This window comes from Oryzias latipes, chromosome 5, assembly GCF_053564925.1.
Source record: "Oryzias latipes strain Hd-rR chromosome 5, Olatipes_Hd-rR_3.1".
Classification (NCBI taxonomy): domain Eukaryota; kingdom Metazoa; phylum Chordata; class Actinopteri; order Beloniformes; family Adrianichthyidae; genus Oryzias; species Oryzias latipes.
Genome location: NC_136241.1, coordinates 22,289,711 through 22,309,529, shown reverse-complemented (window position 1 = coordinate 22,309,529; position 19,819 = coordinate 22,289,711). Strand labels below are relative to the sequence as shown.

General features: G+C 42.5%; 1 protein-coding gene across 1 annotated transcript; it reads left to right on the top strand.

The window, feature by feature from the left end:
* Nucleotides 1-7,138: 7,138 nt before the first annotated feature.
* Nucleotides 7,139-11,231, top strand: fezf2 (FEZ family zinc finger 2). Its single transcript, XM_004068908.5, has 4 exons — nt 7,139-8,680; nt 8,918-9,052; nt 9,151-9,283; nt 10,697-11,231. The coding sequence occupies exons 1-4, from the start codon at nt 7,922-7,924 to the stop codon at nt 10,945-10,947; spliced, it is 1,278 nt and encodes a 425-aa protein (XP_004068956.1). The 5' UTR covers nt 7,139-7,921; the 3' UTR covers nt 10,948-11,231.
* Nucleotides 11,232-19,819: the final 8,588 nt, after the last annotated feature.

Below are 19,819 nucleotides of genomic sequence, written 5' to 3'. Positions count from 1 at the left end.
TTTAATAGAAATCATATATGACACCAGTGTGAGCAAATGAGCTACCTCCATGGGAGAATTCCCTTCCCGGTCTCACGTTTCCTCAGGTTTGCTGTCACTGGAAGTCGTCACCGCGGGTGAACGTGTGAGGACTACTGTCTGTGATTTCCTGTAAGAGATGTGTGAGGCTGCAGCTGGGAGGGTTATCAGCAGGTCTACAGCAGCAGGCTGGTGAAGGAGCGTACAAAAAGTCAGAGCTTGAGCTTGGGCTGTTCTTCAGCATCATGTGGACCAGAACTTCACTCTGGAAGAAAGAATAAACCTGAGGAAATCAGAAGATACAGCGGAAAAAACTGTTTGACTCATTAAAGTAGATATTTAGAAACTGGGATCACCATGAAACTCTTAACATTTGTTAAACTGAGGGCCGCTGATCCATCCATCATCATCCGCTTTTCCAAGGTCCAGGTGGTGGTAGAGGAAGCAGTCCCACTTCCAGCTCCTCTAAGATTCCCTAGGTCTGCCTCTTCCTGATTGGACAATGCCTCTCTGGGATGGCGTGCAGGTATCCCTCTGTCCTCGTGTCCAAACTACCTCAGTTGGCTCTTATTTGTATGGAGGTTCTATGGCAGTTCCACTCTGAGTTCCTCCTGGATGCCTGAACTTCACCTCCAATGAAAAGGACACAACCCCCCCCCCCCCCCCCCCCCCCGGTCTCTTGCTTTCCAACAACAAACGCGAGTTCTTTGCAAGTTCTTTGCACTGCAAGCTTTTAGCATGCAGTGTTCACTACTTGATACTAATGTAGGTGCTCACAGTTGGAAGAGACCTTATGCGAAATGTCGACACAGTGCAAATCTTGCTCAATGTTTTTCTTTCACAGCTCTATTCTAAATACACAAACTGCAATTGTTAATTTCTCCTTCATGATCAATTTTCAAACAGTTGGCACTTCCGTGAATTAAAGGAGACATCATCCATACGTCACTACCAAATCCGAATCTCTGATTAGACAAAGTACAACTGGTTTAACTTTCAACGCATGTTCAATGACTGCGTGTTTTGCACTCAGTACCCGGAAATGAACTTAAAAACTTGCTTAGCTACCTGTGAATGTGAGTTTTGAATGTGGAACCCTGAAATGCCCATAAACAATACACACGTTTACATAAACTTTTCATTGGAAGTGGTCGCATGAACGTATATTGCAGAGGGCGGTGTGAATGCAGCACAAGGCTCTGCTATTTCCACCACAACGTACTACAAAGTGCACAAAACTAGAGATGCCACTCCTGTCCATCACACCTGTCAGTCTCATGGTTCCTCCTATCCTTACCTGCTCACAGAATGCTCAGATACTTTCGCTCTTCAGGTTCAGTGACTCATTCCCTATTTGAAGAGCCCATTGCCCTTTTTTCTGGCTAAGAACCATAGTTTTAAAATCTAAAAGTTCTGATTTTTATCTCATCTGCTGCAAGTTCAACTGGAAAATAGCTGGAGGTCATGGTTTCACAAATCCAAAAGAACCACACCATAAACAGAGGAGATGGGATTGAAAGTACGTAGTATGAATATATTTCTCCATTTGACTGCACAAAAAGAAATTCTGCACAAAGTAATGAACAGAATCTGTGACAAAGCTAAACTCTGATGAAGTCTAACTCTAACTGGAGTCTGAGTTAATCAAACTCCGGCTCTGTTTGAAAACGGATCAAAAGGCCTCTTCCAGAGCTCCTCCCTCAATAGATACAATGAGGGACATGCTTGAGTTCCTTCTCCAAGCCCTAAAGCAAATGTAGATGTGAGGTATAAACTTCCAATTCCCTCAAGAATCAAACAGAAAAAAAGAACCAGATTTTGAGCTTAAACGTGATTTCTTAAAAGATGTTTCTTGCTTCTTTTGGAAGAATCTGTTAAGAGCTTCACCTTAACAGCTGTCCCTGCATCTCAGCAGATCATTTAAATATATTCCTCTCACAATGACTTACTGCCTCTGTGCTGGAGAAAAGGTTTTGTCCTGGCACAGAGTCTCTGCTGGTCTTTCTGACATATTCAAAATCCATTCTTGTGTGTGATCCCTTGTTTTCCCTCTGCAATGAAGCCATGAATGAATGGAGATGCTTCCTTAATTAATCATTTGCATGTAAAAATGCTGTTTGCACCACAAGTTATTAGATACTTCAACGACAACAACAGCAGAGCAGAAGTGCCATTACGCTGAATGTGACAATGAGGCTCTCGAGGAAGAGCGAATGCAAGCAGATGTGTTTTGTGTGCTAAGTTTTCCCATGTTGGATTCAAAACCGGAACAAAGATGAAGGAGGACAAATGAGGCAGCAGGTCTAGAAATGTCCAGGCCTGACCTGAGTCTCATCAGCAGGCTGGTTTGCTACAACTCATCTTTGTCTCTGCATTTAAAAAAAACTTTCTCTTATTGCATCTTTATGGAGTAAGTAATTAAGTAAGTGAATTTTATTTACATAACCCCTTTCACAGACAGAAGTCACAAGGTGCTTCACAGGTTTTATATATACGTAAACATATATATATATATATATATATATATATATATATATATATATATATATATATATATATATATATATATATATAAAGACAAAAGCATATATCACCTAAAACAATCATCCCAAGGCCAAATAAAAACAGCTTCAGTTAAAATGCTTTGCAAAACAAAAAAGTTTTAAGTTGACTTTTAAAATAATTCACAGAGTCAAGGGAATGCAGGGACAACAGGAGCTCATTCCTGAGTTTAGGAGCAACAGCCTGGAAGGATCTGTCTCCTCTAGGCCAGAACCGTGTGTGAGTGACCATCAACAAGTTCTGATCCACAGATCTGGGTGTTCGAGATGGTCTTTAGGAGGCAATCAAGTAGTAAAATGGTAGATGGCGTATACTTGTATAGCACTTTTCTACCTACAAGGCCCAAAGCCCTTTACAGTCACAGGCACATTCAAACACACATTCACACACTGATGGTGGCTGTCTTGTCCAAGGACACTTCGACACATGGATGGGTAAGGCAGGAATTGAACCTGCGATTTTCCGATCAGAGGTTGACCACTCTAACACTGCACCACAGCTGCCCGATCACAATCACAAACATATGGAGAAGCTTGACAATGGAGGGCCCTAAAAGTCAAAACTAAGATTTTATATTGAAAGCGGTTAGCAACCAGGAGCCAATGAAGAGCTTCGATTAAATGGGAGATGTGATCTCTTCTCTTAGTGCGGCTCAAGATCTTCACAGCAGAGTTTTGGATCAACTGCAGGCGAGACAGCTCTTCCTTATTCAGACAGGAAAACAGGCTATTACAATAGTCTAGCTGTGTAGATACAAAGGCATGAATCAAAAGTTCTAATCTACATCTTCATGTGACACCATTTTCCTGAGCTTAAAAATGTTCCTCAACTGGAAGAAACAGTTTTTGGTTAGCTGTTTGGAGTGCTGCTCCAGCGACATTTCTTTGTCAAAAATGACACCTAAATTTCTCAGGCTGGATTTGACTTAATCCCTGACATAGCATCATTAGGGGCAATAACTAGTGTTTTTGTTTTCTCTGAGTTTAGCTGCAGAGAGTTTTTACCGAGCCATTGTTTCATCTGCATGAGGCAATATAGCTGGATATAATCAGCAAAGAATTGGTAGGAGACATCGCTGAACTCCTGAATGATCTTTCCAAGGGGCATCATGTACAACAGAAATAGAACAGGGCCCAGAACAGAGCCCTGAGGAACACCACACAGTAAGTATGCTGAATGAGACATTATGTGGTTAGCCATGACACTGAAATTCCGACCAGTTGAATAAGAGGAAAATCAGTGGAGAACTGACCCTGACAAACCAATCAGGTCCCTCAATCTTTCCAATAAGATTGGATGTCAACCGTGTCAAAGGCTGATGAAAGATCTAGTAAAACTAGGACAGTGAATTTGCCAGAATCAAAATCAGACATCAAAATGTCACTGGACACTTTAAGCAGGGCTGTCTCCGTGGAGTGATGTTTACAAGTCTGATACTGGTTCTGTTGAGTTTTTCCCCATAACAACAAAATAAGATATTTAAGAACAATAAAGAAACAGGAATATCTGTAATTTGAACTAAATCATACTTATTTACATTTTAAACGGGAAGTCTTCAGCTTTTTAGTTCCTTGATGTAAGCATTGAAATTGTATTGATTTATGTTGAAGCTTATCTGCAGAATTAGATGATACTGATGAAGCTTTTACATTTTTTAAATCCTTTTCATTTGTTGGACTAAAAGACAAATAAAGATTGAGAAAAGTAGCATGAAGCTCTGTTAACTGGAGCATATAGTATTAGGTAGCTGGTAATGTAATAATTGATCATTTGTGTCTATTTTTTTCATAGTTTTATTGACATTCCTACAGTTTGTAATGGTAACTAAAGTAGTAATAGCAGTTTCAAAACTACCACGTCTGCTTTTATTTTGAAAATGTCAAAAATAAAGGAGAACTACTTTGAAAGCTTTCAATTTTTAATACTTTTTTGTCAAGATAATTTAATTAAAGACTCTTTCTTTCTAATTATGGTTCCAACTTATCCAGATAAATATGAAAAATCTTTACATAGATGCATATTTTTTCATACACAGTAAATTCTGTTTTTTGCTTTCTAAAATGTAGTACTGTTTTTTTAGTACCTATTTTGCTTTTTGAATTGCCGGGATCTTTCAAATGTTTTTGCGTTAAGTGATTTGTGATGTTATTTGCATTTCAGGGGCACCATACTTGGGGCCAGTCCAGCTACTGTTGGCCAAGGGCAGGGTACACCCTGAACAGATTGCCAGTCGGTTGCTTGGCCACACGCCCTCAGATCCACAGAGTCACAAATTAACCTATGAAGCATGTTTTTGGACTGGCCAGAGTGACTAGAGAAAACCCACGCATGCAGGGGGGACATACGTTCCACACAGAAAGGTCTCAGTGGGGATTTGAACCAAGGGTTAATCGCTTTGAAGCGAGAGCGCCATCATGCAGCCCTGGATTCATTACCAATTTATATATATTTTTTCATTCTTCTGTGTCATTTTTCTTCAAGTTGATGCTAAATTAGGTGGATTCCTGGATTTAATAGTACATTGCAAATCAGCGACATCCGTTGTGAAGGGGCAAAGATTTATACATGTTGATTTTTTTCAGGCAAGTTTCTGGTGTATAGGGTTTATGAACTAACATTGTATTGAAAATATTCAGTCATTGTGTTTTTTTGTTTTGTGCCATGCTTGATCAATCGTTACATGACATTGAAGCAACGCTAAAAACAATGTTAGTGTCCGATATAGAACATCTTTGAATGATGAGTTTTAAAAAACGCATTTCAGAAAAATATCAAAAGGGATGCCTGTGGGGTTGCAGGAGTAAATTCCTGCCATAGCTATAATTATGTGCTTGATATTTCAATTGTTTATTAACTCACTGGAATCTTTCACCAAATGTTTTGAGAGGAGGAGAGGAAACGCGGCACCTTGGCCCAGGAGGGGGAGCCTGCCTGCAGCCAGAAGAGGTGACCCCTACATGCCTGCAGGCACCACACAGGAACCTGTTAAATCAATGCTGCAGCTAATTGCTGTTGGAAGTGAATGGAGGGACCCGTGTTAGAGCAATGGGATCAATGTTTATTGTGTGGATGAGCCAGCCATTGTGGCTGAATAAACTCAAATTAGAGTTTTTTGCTCGATTTCCATATGAGAAGCAGAGAAACAACGGAGCCTAATCCCTCCACGCTGAGCTGCAGGTGTGGGACAAAAGTGATGAGGGATGTTTTTTAAGGTTATTAACAGGAAAACTGCTGTTGGTGGGCAGCAACATGCTGGGATAAGCAAGGCTTTAAATCAGGAGGGATTGAGGTAAACCTCCCTCTTCACCAAACTTTAATTGTGGCTGCAAAGTTATGAGTTTGTCCTCCTATATGTCTCATTTAAACCTACTAAATATGAAGACCCAGTGGTGGGTGGTCCAAAACCAAAGCTGTGACATTCCTGCAGAACCACCTCTGGAGGTTTAGCACAGATCCATGAAGGATCTCATGTGGATAAATGGATAAATGTGGAGTCATTACACTCTCAAAACCTTTGGCTTATTTCTTTGCCAAAGTTCTTGGGTTATTCATGTTGCATTTTAATTCTGGCTTACTTTTGGGAGCGACACTAATTTTCTGACTTGTAGTGATTTTATTTCAACCCAATTTATTGTTTATTTTTGACCCAAATAATGAGTTCTTTTTCTGACCCATTAATTGGGTTTTATATATACATATATATATTATTTGAGCATTCATTAAACAATCACAAGATTTAAAGAAAACAATCTAGACGTTTGTTAAAAAAACACAACTTGAAATCATGATAAAACACAGAGAACTTAGTTATTTCCACCACTTTTGAGTTTCAAGCAGGGAGTATGTTGAGAGCAAAAAGGGGGTAAATTCCTACGAGGAACAGACACATTTTTGAGTATCTTATTTTAAAATGAATGATTCCAATGTGTCTGAGATCTGATAGATAATATTTCTGTGGTTTTAGCTTCTCTGCGATATCTAAAATTTAACATGTTTTTTTCTTACTAATTGTTTAATATTTAATCTCGATTTTTTTAAATCAAAGACCACATGGTTCAAAATTTTCCAGACATACATCTTCTCCATCTGTAGTATTCCTGGTTGTTCCCAGAATGTCCAAATCTTCAGGCTTCTCTCCATATATTTTTAGCAGCCTGTTTAAAGTGAAGTTCAACAAATGTCACTGGGCATGTCGTTTTCTTGTTTCTTGCAGCCAGACTTGGTGTCTGTGCCTTAGGTCAGGTCTGCAGAACTGAATAGCAAAAACAGGAGGGACTGAGGAGTCGGCATAATATGAGTGACATGTCTGATATGAATTGAGCTGTTTTCTTTATTGGCAAAACTGTTAAATTGTTCTGATCTTAACTGGGTTCGTTGTTTTTTGCAGCCTCTGCCTGATCCAGTTCCTCTCTGATCTCAGTCTGGAAAACGCGCTGCATTCTTCAAGATTCAAGATTGCCCTGCGTCATGTACGCGCATCCCCAACCCGTGCGCGTGAACTAAGGAGAAAAATGCCCGCAGATAAGAGTCTGCTGCGCGTCGATTGAAACTCCCCCTCAGCCCTGCGGCCTTTCTCTGCCCTCCTCTGACCATCAAGTCTTTTCTCCCCTCGTCTCCTTTTTCTTCCGTCTCTCTTTCAGACTGAAAACACAAACAGCTTCCCGTGGAGCTTTGGAGCCGCTGTCATTCTTTCTCCTCAACGCGCTGACGAGACGCTTCTGTGGAGCTGAGAGGAGGACCAGCGCGCCTCAACAGGTGGAAGCGGAACCTTCTCGGTTCCACACAAAAACAAGAAGGCTGCACCTCCGAGCGCTCTCGGCTTGTGGTGAAGGGGGGATTACTCTGAGATTACTCTGTTTAACGAAAGCGCACGCAGGCGGAGCGGGCTGTGACGACCGGTCACAGTCCGAGTACGGCGGACGCGTCGGAGCGGCAGCGCGGTGAGGGCCGCTGATGTGAGGGGATCCGCGGCGCGGAGGGGCGGGCCCTGTCAGCGTGTGTCACTCAGCCGCCTGCTCATGTGACCATAAAGAGGTGAACTCCAACTCTGACTCAACTTCTTCTCAAATTGCGCAGCGCAGAGGCGGCTGCGCAATTTGCTGCGTCCTCTGTCTGCTGCTCTGCTTAATGAGGATTAGCCCATCACCCCTGGATGCTGCTGCGGTGGGGAGGGGGGCGGCCATTTGAATACAAATGCAAGGCAGAGATTCAGCACGGTGCCCATGAGAGTGACGTGTCTTGTCTGTTCTGCGGGAGCTCAGGACTGTGAAGAGACGCGCGGCAGCTGGAGCGGTACCCGGACCTACTCACTTTGACTTCGGCTGCGAACAGCGGAAGCAGCATGGCAACTTCGGCCTCTCTGGAGACGGTGATGTCCTGCGGCAGGACAGGCCCTGCCGCACCTCCAAAGAGCCTGGCCTTTTCCATCGACCGCATCATGGCCAAGAGCGTGGAACCGCGGCGCAGCACGGAGGAGCGCACCGAGGGGAAGAAGGTGTTGGGGCTCTGCTCCCCCATCCCCTGCATGATCCCGCTACAGCCCTTCAGCTATGACCTTCAGGCTAAGGCGCTGATGAACTACACGGACCTGTGGAGAGCCAGTTTCAGGGGAGCCCTGTGCGGCTCCGCACCTGCTCCATGCAAAGGGGGCTGCGCCATGTGCGGCAAAGAGGAGCCCGGCCTGAAGCAGCCGCTGCTGGCGCCGGGCAGCCGGGTGGTGAAGCCACAGGTCATCCACCAGGCTGTGGCCGTGCCCAGCTGCGGCTCGCTCTACTACCTCAACTACCTGGACTCCGCGTACCAGCAATCGGAGCTGCTGGCGGGACACTGGCTCTCTGGGCCGCAGGCGCAGGCCTCCCTGTCGGCGCATCACAGACTTCTGCTGCTGGAAAACGCAAAACTGAGCGGGGTGGGCGCCGAGAAGCTGCCTACGCCGCAGTACCCGCACAAAGAGCATCTGCCGGGCCAGCTGGACCAAATCGTGAAGGAGAACCAGAGCCTGAGCTCCGAGAAGAGTGCAGTGAAAGCGCACAGCCGGCTAAGCGGCGGCAGCGGCGTGGACGGAAAACACAAAAACTTTACCTGTGAGGTGTGCGGAAAGGTAAAATCAGCGAGCGCGTCCATGATTTTTAATCATGGATTTTTAATCAAGATTTTTTTTGTCTTAATGAGATTTAAAAAAAAACAACGTTATTTATGTTGTTGTTTTTCTTTTCTTTCTGTCTTTCATTTTCCTCGATATATTTATTCTCAAAAATATTTAATATGTTTTGGGTATTTGCGGAGATGTCAAAATATTTGTGGACAGTTTTGAATTTTTTTTTAAAACTTTTTGCAGGTTTTTAACGCGCACTACAACCTGACCAGACACATGCCCGTGCACACCGGCGCGCGCCCCTTCGTCTGCAAAGTGTGCGGGAAAGGTTTCCGGCAGGCAAGCACGCTGTGCAGACACAAAATCATCCACACGCAGGTGCGCGGCGCGTGCGCGTCCCATTTTAAAGTTTTAGTTCATTCATTTATTTGTTTGGTTTTGATTTATAATTGTGTGTCTACCCTTCCTTCCTCCAGGAAAAACCTCATAAATGTAACCAGTGCGGGAAAGCTTTCAACAGAAGCTCCACGCTAAACACGCACGTGCGGATCCACGCGGGCTACAAACCGTTCGTGTGCGAGTTTTGCGGTAAAGGATTCCATCAAAAAGGTGAGCCAGAACCAGAACCGGGGAGATTCTGCTGATTTTAGCTCCGCTAGTTTAAATTGAGGTTTTATTTTTTTTAGATGTTGTTAATAAAAACAAGAATAGAAAAGAAAATGCATTTCTGTGCTCAAAATATGTTTTATTTATTTACTTTTAGGGCCTCTTTTTTTCTTCTTCAACAAGTTGTATATTGTTGTGTTTGGATAAGTTTCTTTGTAAACGCCGGTGATCATGGATGGCGGCTGAGCGCGCGCGGGTTACCTGCAGGCACCTGCCTGGTTCGAGGACATCTCCTCGTGATTACTTGCAGGGCTCCGCACGGCTATAATGTGTTTTATAAATTCAGATTTTAAAAAAAGAGTTTAACTTTTTTCCGGTATAATGCATACAAAGTCTTACATCCCCCCCCCCCCCCCCCCCACACACACACACACACAAACACAAACACACAGCTGTATTTCTGGGTTAGACAGAAATGCTGAGTTAGACTTTTTTTGTTCTTTTCAAAGATTTAGAGAAAAGGGACCAAAAAAATCCAGTTTTTGTCATTTGTTTGCATTGTGCTTCTGTTGACTGGTTTTTGTTCACTCTGAGCGCTCGTGCGCCGCAGATCTCTGCAGGTACATCATCTCTGCGGAAGATGACTTTGATTTGTTGGTTTTTCGGGTTTTCTATAAATATTTATGGCGGAATTTATTTTGAAAAGGAATAAAAATTCAAGGATTTTTTAAACAATAATTTATTATCCGTTTGTTGGATTTAATGTCGGAAATTATAGCTGCTATTTAAGCCTTACAAATCTTTTATATTTACTCAGCGGTCAAAAAACTCGTTGGGTGTAATAGGTTTAATCAAACTCTGTGGGTTAGACTTGATTGTCATAGCTAAATGTAATTATTTCTTGTTAGTTTTGACTAAATAACAAGACGTTTGTTCAAGAAACATTACAGTCAATTTAATTTCATCTAATTATTGAAAAGTCCAAGTGAAAACGATGAACCAGCTGTAAATTGGAAATATTTAAAATTATCAAATAGTCGGAAGTTATTGCATTTTTCACAATAAAACACATTCCATAATGAAAGTTTTGAGATCACAAATGTCACAGCAGCTTCGCTGATGATCAGAACTTTGATGTTAAGAAAATCTATTTTTTTCTCATGAATTAGATATTTATCCATTGAGTAATATAAAACCAGACCCTTCATTAAACTTTGGACCTGGCTTGGTCTGTGATAGTTTCAGAACATCAGCTGGTTTGATGAAGTGAAATGGATCAGAGTCACTTGGTTCTGGAGGAAAGCTCTGAAGCATTTGTGATCTTAAAGAGAAATTCAAACCAAGTCATTAGTTTATTCTGGTGAAGTTGCGCAGTGTTTCTCCAACGATTCTAACTTCTCTCTTTGACTTTTGTAGGAAACTACAAGAACCACAAGCTGACGCACAGCGGAGAGAAGCAGTACAAGTGCTCCATCTGCAACAAGGCCTTCCATCAGGTCTACAACTTGACGTTCCACATGCACACGCACAACGACAAGAAGCCCTTCACGTGCGCCACCTGCGGCAAAGGCTTCTGCCGCAACTTTGACCTGAAGAAGCACATCAGAAAGCTGCACGACAACGGCTTTGCTTCCGCATCAGAGGCCTCCAGAGAGCTGCAAAGCTGAGGCTGAAGCTCAACGCGGCTCCTGTGCTGCAATCGGCAGATCTGAGGGCACATAAGAGGGAGGGGGCGGTGTCCCTGCAAAAAGAAAAAAAGGGACAGAGCTGAAGAAGCTCCTGATGAAACTGCAGACTTTTTTTTTAGCTGATTCCTTCTCCAAGTACATGTAAATAATAGGTTATGGAATTTAGAGAAGCAAAAAAAATGTTATTTAAAATGTGAAATTTCATGTTGTGTATTTCACAAAATTGTTCATCTGAATAAATAATTTATAAATTATTGTGTAAAGAGGTGTTTCAGCTGCTGTTTTTTGTTTCGGACGGGTTATTCTGTAGGGTCAACATGGGAAAAATGTGTCTTTAAGGGACAAAATAAGTTGTTTAAAGACTATCCATCCATCCATCCATCCATCCATCCATCCATCCATCCATCCATCCATCCATACATCCATCCATCCATCCATCCATCCATCCATCCATCCATATTCACAACCTGCTAAATCCATAAATTGTCTGAATTATTGGTCACATAAATGAAACAGATTTGTAAATAAAAAGGATCGGGAAATTAGTCAAACCGCTTCAACTCGCGTTTTTATCTTCACAGGTGGGCGACACATTTTTCATGCGTACGAACGTGTCATCATTGCGACAGGCCTGTCTGCTTCCTCGCGGTCAAACCTCTGGACAGCTGCGCGGTGCCGCACGCGGCGCGGAGCCGCGTTTGCGACATTAATGACAGACACGATCTGGCTAAAGAAGATGCTCTTGACTCCGTCGATGGCGCAGACGATCGGAACACAGACCCTCGAGACCAAACGACATTAACGGTTCCCGGAGGGCGGGAGGAGGAGGAGGTGGGCGATGGAGCCTCCGCTCCTCTCTGCGCTAATGGGGCGCACGTTATTCCACGCACGACTCGTGAACATCATTATCCACACAGGCGCGGCGCACTGTGACAGCCTCGTGCTCTCCAACGGCGCCCTCTCCATTAACGGCCAATTAGCGCGCGGGCGGGCCTGCAGCCGCGCGCATGGCTAATATTAGCAGATGAGCACCCATCTCACCTTCAGTGAGGGTGGTCATGATGAGGGGTGAAAATCTAACTTTTTTTTTCGTACAGCTTAAGCGTCTGAAAAAAGTTCTCTTTCGCCAAACTGAAATATGTTTCCCTTTTGGCGCGCAGTTCCTGTCGGATATCTTCTGTTCTTCTGCAGTGAAACCTGTAAACAACATTTGTTATTGAACATCCAGAACAAATGCACAAATTGCACATGTTTGTTCTTAGCTGTCGCCCTCCCTCCTCAGTGTAACAGGTTAAAAACAGCCTGTGTGTGCGCGTGCACGCATTCCGTCACTGTGTATTGCGCGCGCAGTCTTAGTTTTCCCCTCAAACAGATCTGACAAACACGCATGCAGACTACGGCGTAGATACATCCACTCTGCAGTAACCAACACTCATGATATGCCATTTTCTCCGCGTGCGTTTACCTATAAGCGTTCACTAATGTTAATTAAGGTGCGCGCGAAAGTGTCAACAGCAGGGCCCGAATGAGCGGGAGCGCGCATTAAATAAAATACGGACGTCTTTATTTGCGGTCTTCGTCTGCAGTTTACGGCCACAAAAGAGACAGGAAGAGAAGAAAGGCGCACGGCGGACTCTTTGTCTCGCGCGCTGAATTGATTGTAAATGGGAGATTAACTGTGGAGGCCGCGAGGGGCCCGCGCGGGAGAAAGGAGAGAAAAGGACCAATTAAGTCTACCAAATGTTAACTTACTTCAGCCCCCCCCCCCAGTTTTGCCCACATGAAAGTCCAATTAAAGCGTCCCGGGCCGCAGCTTTTATCTCATTCGGGTGGGTGGGTGGGTGAGGGGGGGGGGGTCCTCATATCTGAATTGCAGTTTTTAGGATGAGTGTATTTTCTATATATATATATATATATGTATATTATCTTAATTTAGTAGTTTGTCTGTATTAATTGGCTCAGACTTGATGCTTCTGATTTTAACTTCAGGCCTCATTCGAGTCTTTTATTTACTGCAAAATCCATGTTTTCATTTGTGTTTGAGAAACAAAGAAAACTAAACATAATCTAAAAAAAGCTCAGCCACACTTAAAGCGGACTGAAGCATATTAACACATTGTCTACTAAACTTTAGCTTAAAAGATTTTAAGAATTTGAAAAGCAAAATAGGTGGAAAAAATAGGTTTTTAATTAAAAAATATTATGAAATTAATATTGTTAATAGCAAAAATGCAAAAAAAAATCTCTAAAAACAATAATAATAATTTTTAGGAAGCCAACTGAAATTGCTGATAAAGAAACCATTTCATTGTTTGATCTTCTTGTTTTTTTCTAAACAGCGAGTGGATGCGTTTCGGTTCATCTGGATGTGGAAGCGAGACTTTTTCTTTATTGGCTTTGAAGCTGGCATCAGATCAGCGGCATCTCTGCTCGCCTAAACAAGAAGCGGCCGCTCCACCACAGGCCTGCTGGTGTTTTCATGTTTTGTCTCTAAAGAGAGCATCGGCTCAGCCGGCTGCAGTCTGCTCCATCCACTCAACCTTCTTCAGACAGAAACACAGCGAGAAAGCGCTCAGACAGAGTGACAGATCCCAGCACAAAAGCTCAAGAAGACACAGTGTTGGAATTCTGCCTGGATTTCTGCCTGCATCCATGAACACATTTGCTCTTTCTGGGGGTTTCTAAGTCCCTGCAGCTTATTGTGCTTGCTGCTCTGTATGCTCACACACTGAAAATAAATACTGAGACATTGTGCTCGGGAACTTTAAAGAGCACCCCATCCCGGCCCCCGCCCTTCGTTAGGGAAGCCCCCGGTACAAAGAGCCTCCAGGATTCATTGTGAAGTGCTGAGGGGTTAATGAGCAGTGGCTTCTCCTCACTCTCTGCTTTATTCCTTTCCTTCAATGAGCAGCAGCTGAGAGGACAGAGATGGAAGGAAAAGAATGGGGTTTGGGAACGCCAGGATTCGACGCATTCCTCATAATAAACCCGTTTGACATGTTTGTGGAGGAAAATGCTGTCCTTGACCCCGATTCGTTTGAAAAGCAGAACCAGAAAGTCCTGAAAGCATCAGCTCAAGGGATCAGAGGGAAGCTCGAAGGGGACGGCTCCAGAATCTCACAGAGCTGCTGCAGAATCCAGAATCTCCTTCCCAGACAAGTCTGCCTGAATCAAGGGCAAGGTGGTCCGGAGAAGGAGCTTCGTGGTTGGAAGGGGGAGTGTGGGGCTGCTGGGAACCGCCAGGGGAGGTCATCGCTGATCGGCTGTTACCCTCACTCCCTTCTGACCTCCCTCCAAGCGCTCTGTAGCTCCAGGCCCAAGAGCTCCTCTGCAGTCATGGGGGTGCGGCTGGGCTCACGTTTGGAGCTCTTTAAATCCATATTCAGAATTTGACCTAATTCCCAGGACCTCTTTTTTCACATTCAGCTTAATCTAAAATATGTTTATTCACACAAAAAATGCCACAACAAACCTGGAGAAAAGCACCTGAGGGCACCCACCTGCTACATTCCACATCGTTGCACTTTCTTCACATCCAAAATTTTGATTAAAGAAATACATGCATGTATTAATTTGGTCCTCACTGAAAATGGAGTATAGATCTCACTGTCATCTACGCCAGGTTCAGAAGTCTCTTAAGGGTTGAAGCACAGAAGCTCTGATGAGCCTTCGCGCAGACATGAGGCAGCATTCTGGATGACAAAGAGCAGAGATGTTCCTTTTTAGAATTCAAAGAATAGCAAGAACACTAAAAATGTGAGCCAACACACCAAATAGAACAAAACTTTATTGATCCCACAAAGGGGAAATGACCTTGTTACCGTATCTCGATTAATAAAAACGGATAGATAATCAGCCGTGCAAAAAATACAATGAAGAACAACAATATTTATTGTCTAATGTCAAAGGTGTTGTGCAGTCTAATAGCTGACAGGAATAAAGATTTGCTAAAGATCTTTGGCAAATCTTCTTTTACATCTGACAGTGGTGGAGCAAATGAATTTAAACCATAACATAAACTACTCAGATCTTTATTTTGAAGTGATACATATTGAAGACAGTTTTCAAAGCTATAAAACATCACCTAAAACATTCAACAAAGCAGCATCTAAAGTCTTCCACATAGAAATGCAGCATCGGTTTAGTGAGAAGAACCAAAACGTTAAATGTTAATGCATTGAATTTGATGGATCATAGTAATGTGGTCACTTTTTACTGTTGATGTCTGAGCCCCAAGATGACTAAAATGAATTATTATTCATCTATTTATTATGATGTGATAATGCCACGCTGATAAACCTTCAAACAGATTGATATTATCTGCCTATCTCCCTGCCAAACATGTTTATCATTCTTAGGTTCTGTCAAATAAAGACTCTTTTCAATGACTGATTGTATTTATCAGTAAATATATACATTCACATATTATATTTTCACAATATGTTTGAAATAAGTAAACTAAACTTACTGAATATTTCATATAGTTTCGCCTCTTTTATTTGACTACATAGCTTAGTTAAAATTGTGTGTTGGTTAATTTAAATATATTTTCTCTAATTTCTCTCTCAGCATGGAAACAAAGGGCAACCTTCCTGATCATGGAGTTTCAACAACTGCTCATTTGAGGGAGCTGTTGTCTGAACAAACTCTGATCAGGTTGGGTACAAAGAGCAGGAAGAAGGTGAGCTCTAACACCTTCAAAACCATAAGGACTTCTAGAGGAAACCATCTTTGGACCAAACCAGAGTCAAACCTGCCAGAGTGAATGCTGCCTTAATGACCAGCTGAGGTAAGTGGCCATTTCCTATAATGTTTATAGTAAAAAAAAAAATACACATTTAATTCTGCACTTTGAAATTGTATGACAAGTAAAGACTTTTTTTTATAATATAAAAAGAAAATAAATCTTTATTTTCCAGTTCATTTACATTTGAAGACCTTTGGTGGTGGAGGCGAGACTGCCTAATGACATTAAACCATAACAGGAACTACTCAGATCTTTGTTTAATTAATGAAATGATAAATATTAATGTCAATTATCACAATCAAATTTATGGACCAATTTGATTTATGATCTGATTACATTTCTAATCATTTTTTAGTTTTCATTTTATAAGCGTCCCTCTTAGTTTTTTCCATTATAAACAATTTTAAACAAACAATCTTTTTTTTTTTTTTACTAATTTAATGACAGAAAAACATACAAATGTGCTATAAAAGCGAAAAATACATTATGTAAGTTAAAGACCCACTTCCATGAAAATCGTCTTTTAACAGCTTTTTTATTATGATGGAGGGCATATATTAAATGAAAAATCAAGCTTAAAGTTGCATTTCTGAGTATTTTTTTCTTCAAATTTTGTGAATCAGGAGCAGACAAATAACGCTGTTGGAAAAAGCTTGTAGCAATGACATAGCTGCTACAATTGGTGGGCCAAGCTCCCTTCTCTGTCCCATTCTGATGCTTCTACTTGCAGTCGAATTGATCCATGTGCTTTGTTTTCTTCGTCTGAGCCAGTATGGGCCTCTAAACCCTACAGCTTGATTGTTTAGATATTGCTCACCATTTTTGCTGCACTGCTAATGTTAGGTTGGGTTGTGTGGGGCTGTAAACTTCCGAGAGAGAGTGTCAACAAAGGGATGATGGGAAGTCAGTTCAGGCATGTGCCGACAGTTCCACCTAAAACTCAGAGGCAAATTTCTAATAAACTCCTCCTGCCCTGCAGAAACTATGTCCTAGAACATGACACAGGTTTTTTAAATATTGGCTAAAATCCTAAGACCACTGGGAATGCTTTTACAATAGATCAAAAGATGATCGAAGTGGGATTTTAAGGAGATTGATTTAAATCAGCAAATCTGTGTTTTACACCCTGTCTGTACTGAGCTGTGATCCTTGCTAACAGGACTTCTTGAACCTTGTCACATTCAGCGGCTGTGCACATAACTATGATAGCAGGGGAATTTACTAGAAACACCTTTCCATGTTAAAACATGGGCTAAATAACTGCGGACCCATTTGTGCTTTGAGCAGGATTACCATGAATAATTGATTATTTCATTTGTTCTGTTCTGATCAAATAAAATGTCTTTTGAATTCAGAATTCTAATTTTGTATGTCGGGTCTATCTGCTCTCAGCTCTTTTGTGGGTGTTGAGAAAGTTCAGTTGGTTTGGAGATGTCCGCTCCCACAGATAATCCTTTAGACCCGACCTGTGTCCGTGAGGAAACATCCATCATTTACATCCATTACACTAAAGCTAAGGACTAATACCCCTTAAAAGCTACTGGAGAAAAATTACAGGACTTGGTATGGAGTCTTAAGGAACTCCGTGTACAGTTTTGTTTGATTTTGTTACTCTAAAACACAAAATCCTCAACTCCAACACAGATCTATAAAGCTTTTAAAACATCTTAGCTGCATTGCCTTGTGGGTTTTTCAATTTCTTACCAATCAAGACAAGTTAAGCAACATCCAGACCCCTGTTCTAGGGCCAAATCTGATCTGGGGGGAGTGGTTTTGTGTTTTCATCTAGTCTGTTTTTTCTGGTAGTCCTTTTGGTTTGCTAGGTGTGTTAAAAACAATAACAATCAAACAAACAAAACACATTTAACAATAAATCGGAAGATGCAGGAAACAGGGGACCGTTTAAGATGAGAAGATGGAGCCACTTAGTAGTAAACGATAATCAGAGGACTAGCAGGACTAGCTTTTTCAGTCAGAGAGTCAGAGCTTGTATCTGCCAACAGCACCCCCAAATCAGCAGTTCTTGAAAATTCACGTTGATTTTTTGAAGATAGTTGCTCCACTTCTAACTTTGGTTGTCTTCTGTTAAAACAGTGTGGAAAAAAAACAAAAAACAAACCAGGGTGGGGGGCATTTCAACAGACGTTTTCCACTTGAATTTGTGATGAAACTATGACATCTAATAACTTACACACCGATTTTAACCTTGAAGTCACAAAAAATACTTTTTTAACAGAGAAACTGTAGTTTTGAATCTAAGAGAGAATAAAGAAATATTTGGAGACAAAGCAAGAAATAAAGCGTAAAGAAAAGACCAACAAGCAGCTTGTAATCGATGCAGTTTTCCCTTCAGATGAAGACTTAATACAGTTGTTTGTGCAGGCGCCGTGTGTGCTGCTAAAGTCATTACGGAATGATGAAGGACTTGATGAAGAGCCATCCAAGCACGACTCTGCTTCAGCTGTAACGAAGAATCGATGCCGAGAAAAGGCATAAGTAAAGAACTGCAGGTAAACGTGTCCTTTCAGCTGCCTGCTTCATCGAGCAGGAATAACTCCACACAAACCCAACAACCCACCCCCTCAACTGGATCCCGCACCAGCAATGGTGCAGCTCGAGGGGATGAGCAGGGAGAAAAAGGGTGTTTTTTAGAGGCTGAGTTACAAACAGGACCAGACCCATGCATCTGCAGCAGAACCGGGCTGCCTTAGAGGGTTGCAGGCTTCTGATCCAAACCAACCTACTGACATCAGAGTGAAAAAAGAGGCTGAGGAGGGAGCCCCCACTCTCCCCCCCATCTAAATGGAGCACCTCTTTGAATGAAACGCAGCATACAATTACAGCAATTATCCAATCAACAGGAGTCAACAGCGTTTGCACGGCTCTGGGCTCAGCCAGTTATCTACCGGCACCACTGGGGGCCAAACACTGTTGCATAATCACAAGGATCCTGATTGGAGGAGGACTGTTGTCTGACAGATCCCCCTTATCCCAGACTGGTGGGTAAAATCTTGGTCTGGTGGCTGGCAGCAGCGGCAGCAGCCCCCCACCCCCCACCTCAGGGTCTAGGCTATTAGAATACATAATGTCATTTGGAGCGGCTCCAGATCGTGCTCTTCAAAACTCGTTTAGATAATTCCCTATATTGGATCCTCATCATCACCCACCCCCACCCCATGGACATGCATCCTTACTGCCCCCCTTCCTCTTTTGTGTTTAATCCTGCCCTTGACCTCACAGCCCCCACCCTGCTTCTAAACAAAACCTGCACCCCACCACCCAGCTTGAATCACGAACCACACTGGTCCAGTCAGTCAGTCAGCAGTGGCCGCTGGCGAGATGACCCCCCCCCAGGGTCTGCAACGCCAGGGCCCCAGCTGAGGAGCCGGGAAGCTGCCAAGCAGCAGCCAGTCAAGCCCGGCTGTCCGGATGATTGCGTTTGTCAAGCCGCCACTCCGATCAACGGACTTGGATCTGATCACAATTACAGGCTATAGCTTACTGAAGAGGGGGGAGTGATGGGTTCAGTGTCTTCATCCGCTCTGTTGGTTGGTGCAAAGGACTTCTTCCTTAAGTCTTAGTAAATAATGGGATGTAGATCCAAATGATAAGGCAGAAACATGTGGGGAGGGGGGGGGGGGGTTCCTTTTCATCATAAGAAAGAAGAATAAAAAAAAAATTAAATAAAACAAACAAAAATAAAAAATAAAAATTGTTGCCGTAGCTGCAGGGATTCTACAAATTTTTACAGTTTTTTTAATGCCAGCAACAGACAAAGGGATGAACCAGGGCTATGTTTACATAAACTCACGCAAAAGGTTTAAGCAGGCGTGAAAAAGGCTGTAAGCAAAGAATGCTTTCAGAATTATAAATGAGGTTTGTTCAAATGTTATTAATTTACTAAATGTATAATTGTCCTTTAAACTTGCATCGACTCGTCAAAGGTAAACTTGCACAAAGTTTTGCCGGGTTACAGTCAGGATTAGGATAATGGCAGACAGGTGCTAATGATCATCGATGTCACACATAGGTTAAAATCCAGTGATGAACTGAAACAGAAACAGCTGTGGAGGCCTAAAACGGTGTGAGGAACAGCATAACTCT

Excerpts from the sequence above, each read along its gene's own strand:
- fezf2 (XM_004068908.5), top strand. The coding sequence starts at position 7,922 with ATGGCAACTTCGGCCTCTCTGGAGACGGTGATGTCCTGCGGCAGGACA. Across the intron at positions 8,681-8,917 it reads CCTGTGAGGTGTGCGGAAAG|GTTTTTAACGCGCACTACAA; the intron begins GTAAAATCAGCG and ends AACTTTTTGCAG. Across the intron at positions 9,053-9,150 it reads ACAAAATCATCCACACGCAG|GAAAAACCTCATAAATGTAA; the intron begins GTGCGCGGCGCG and ends TCCTTCCTCCAG.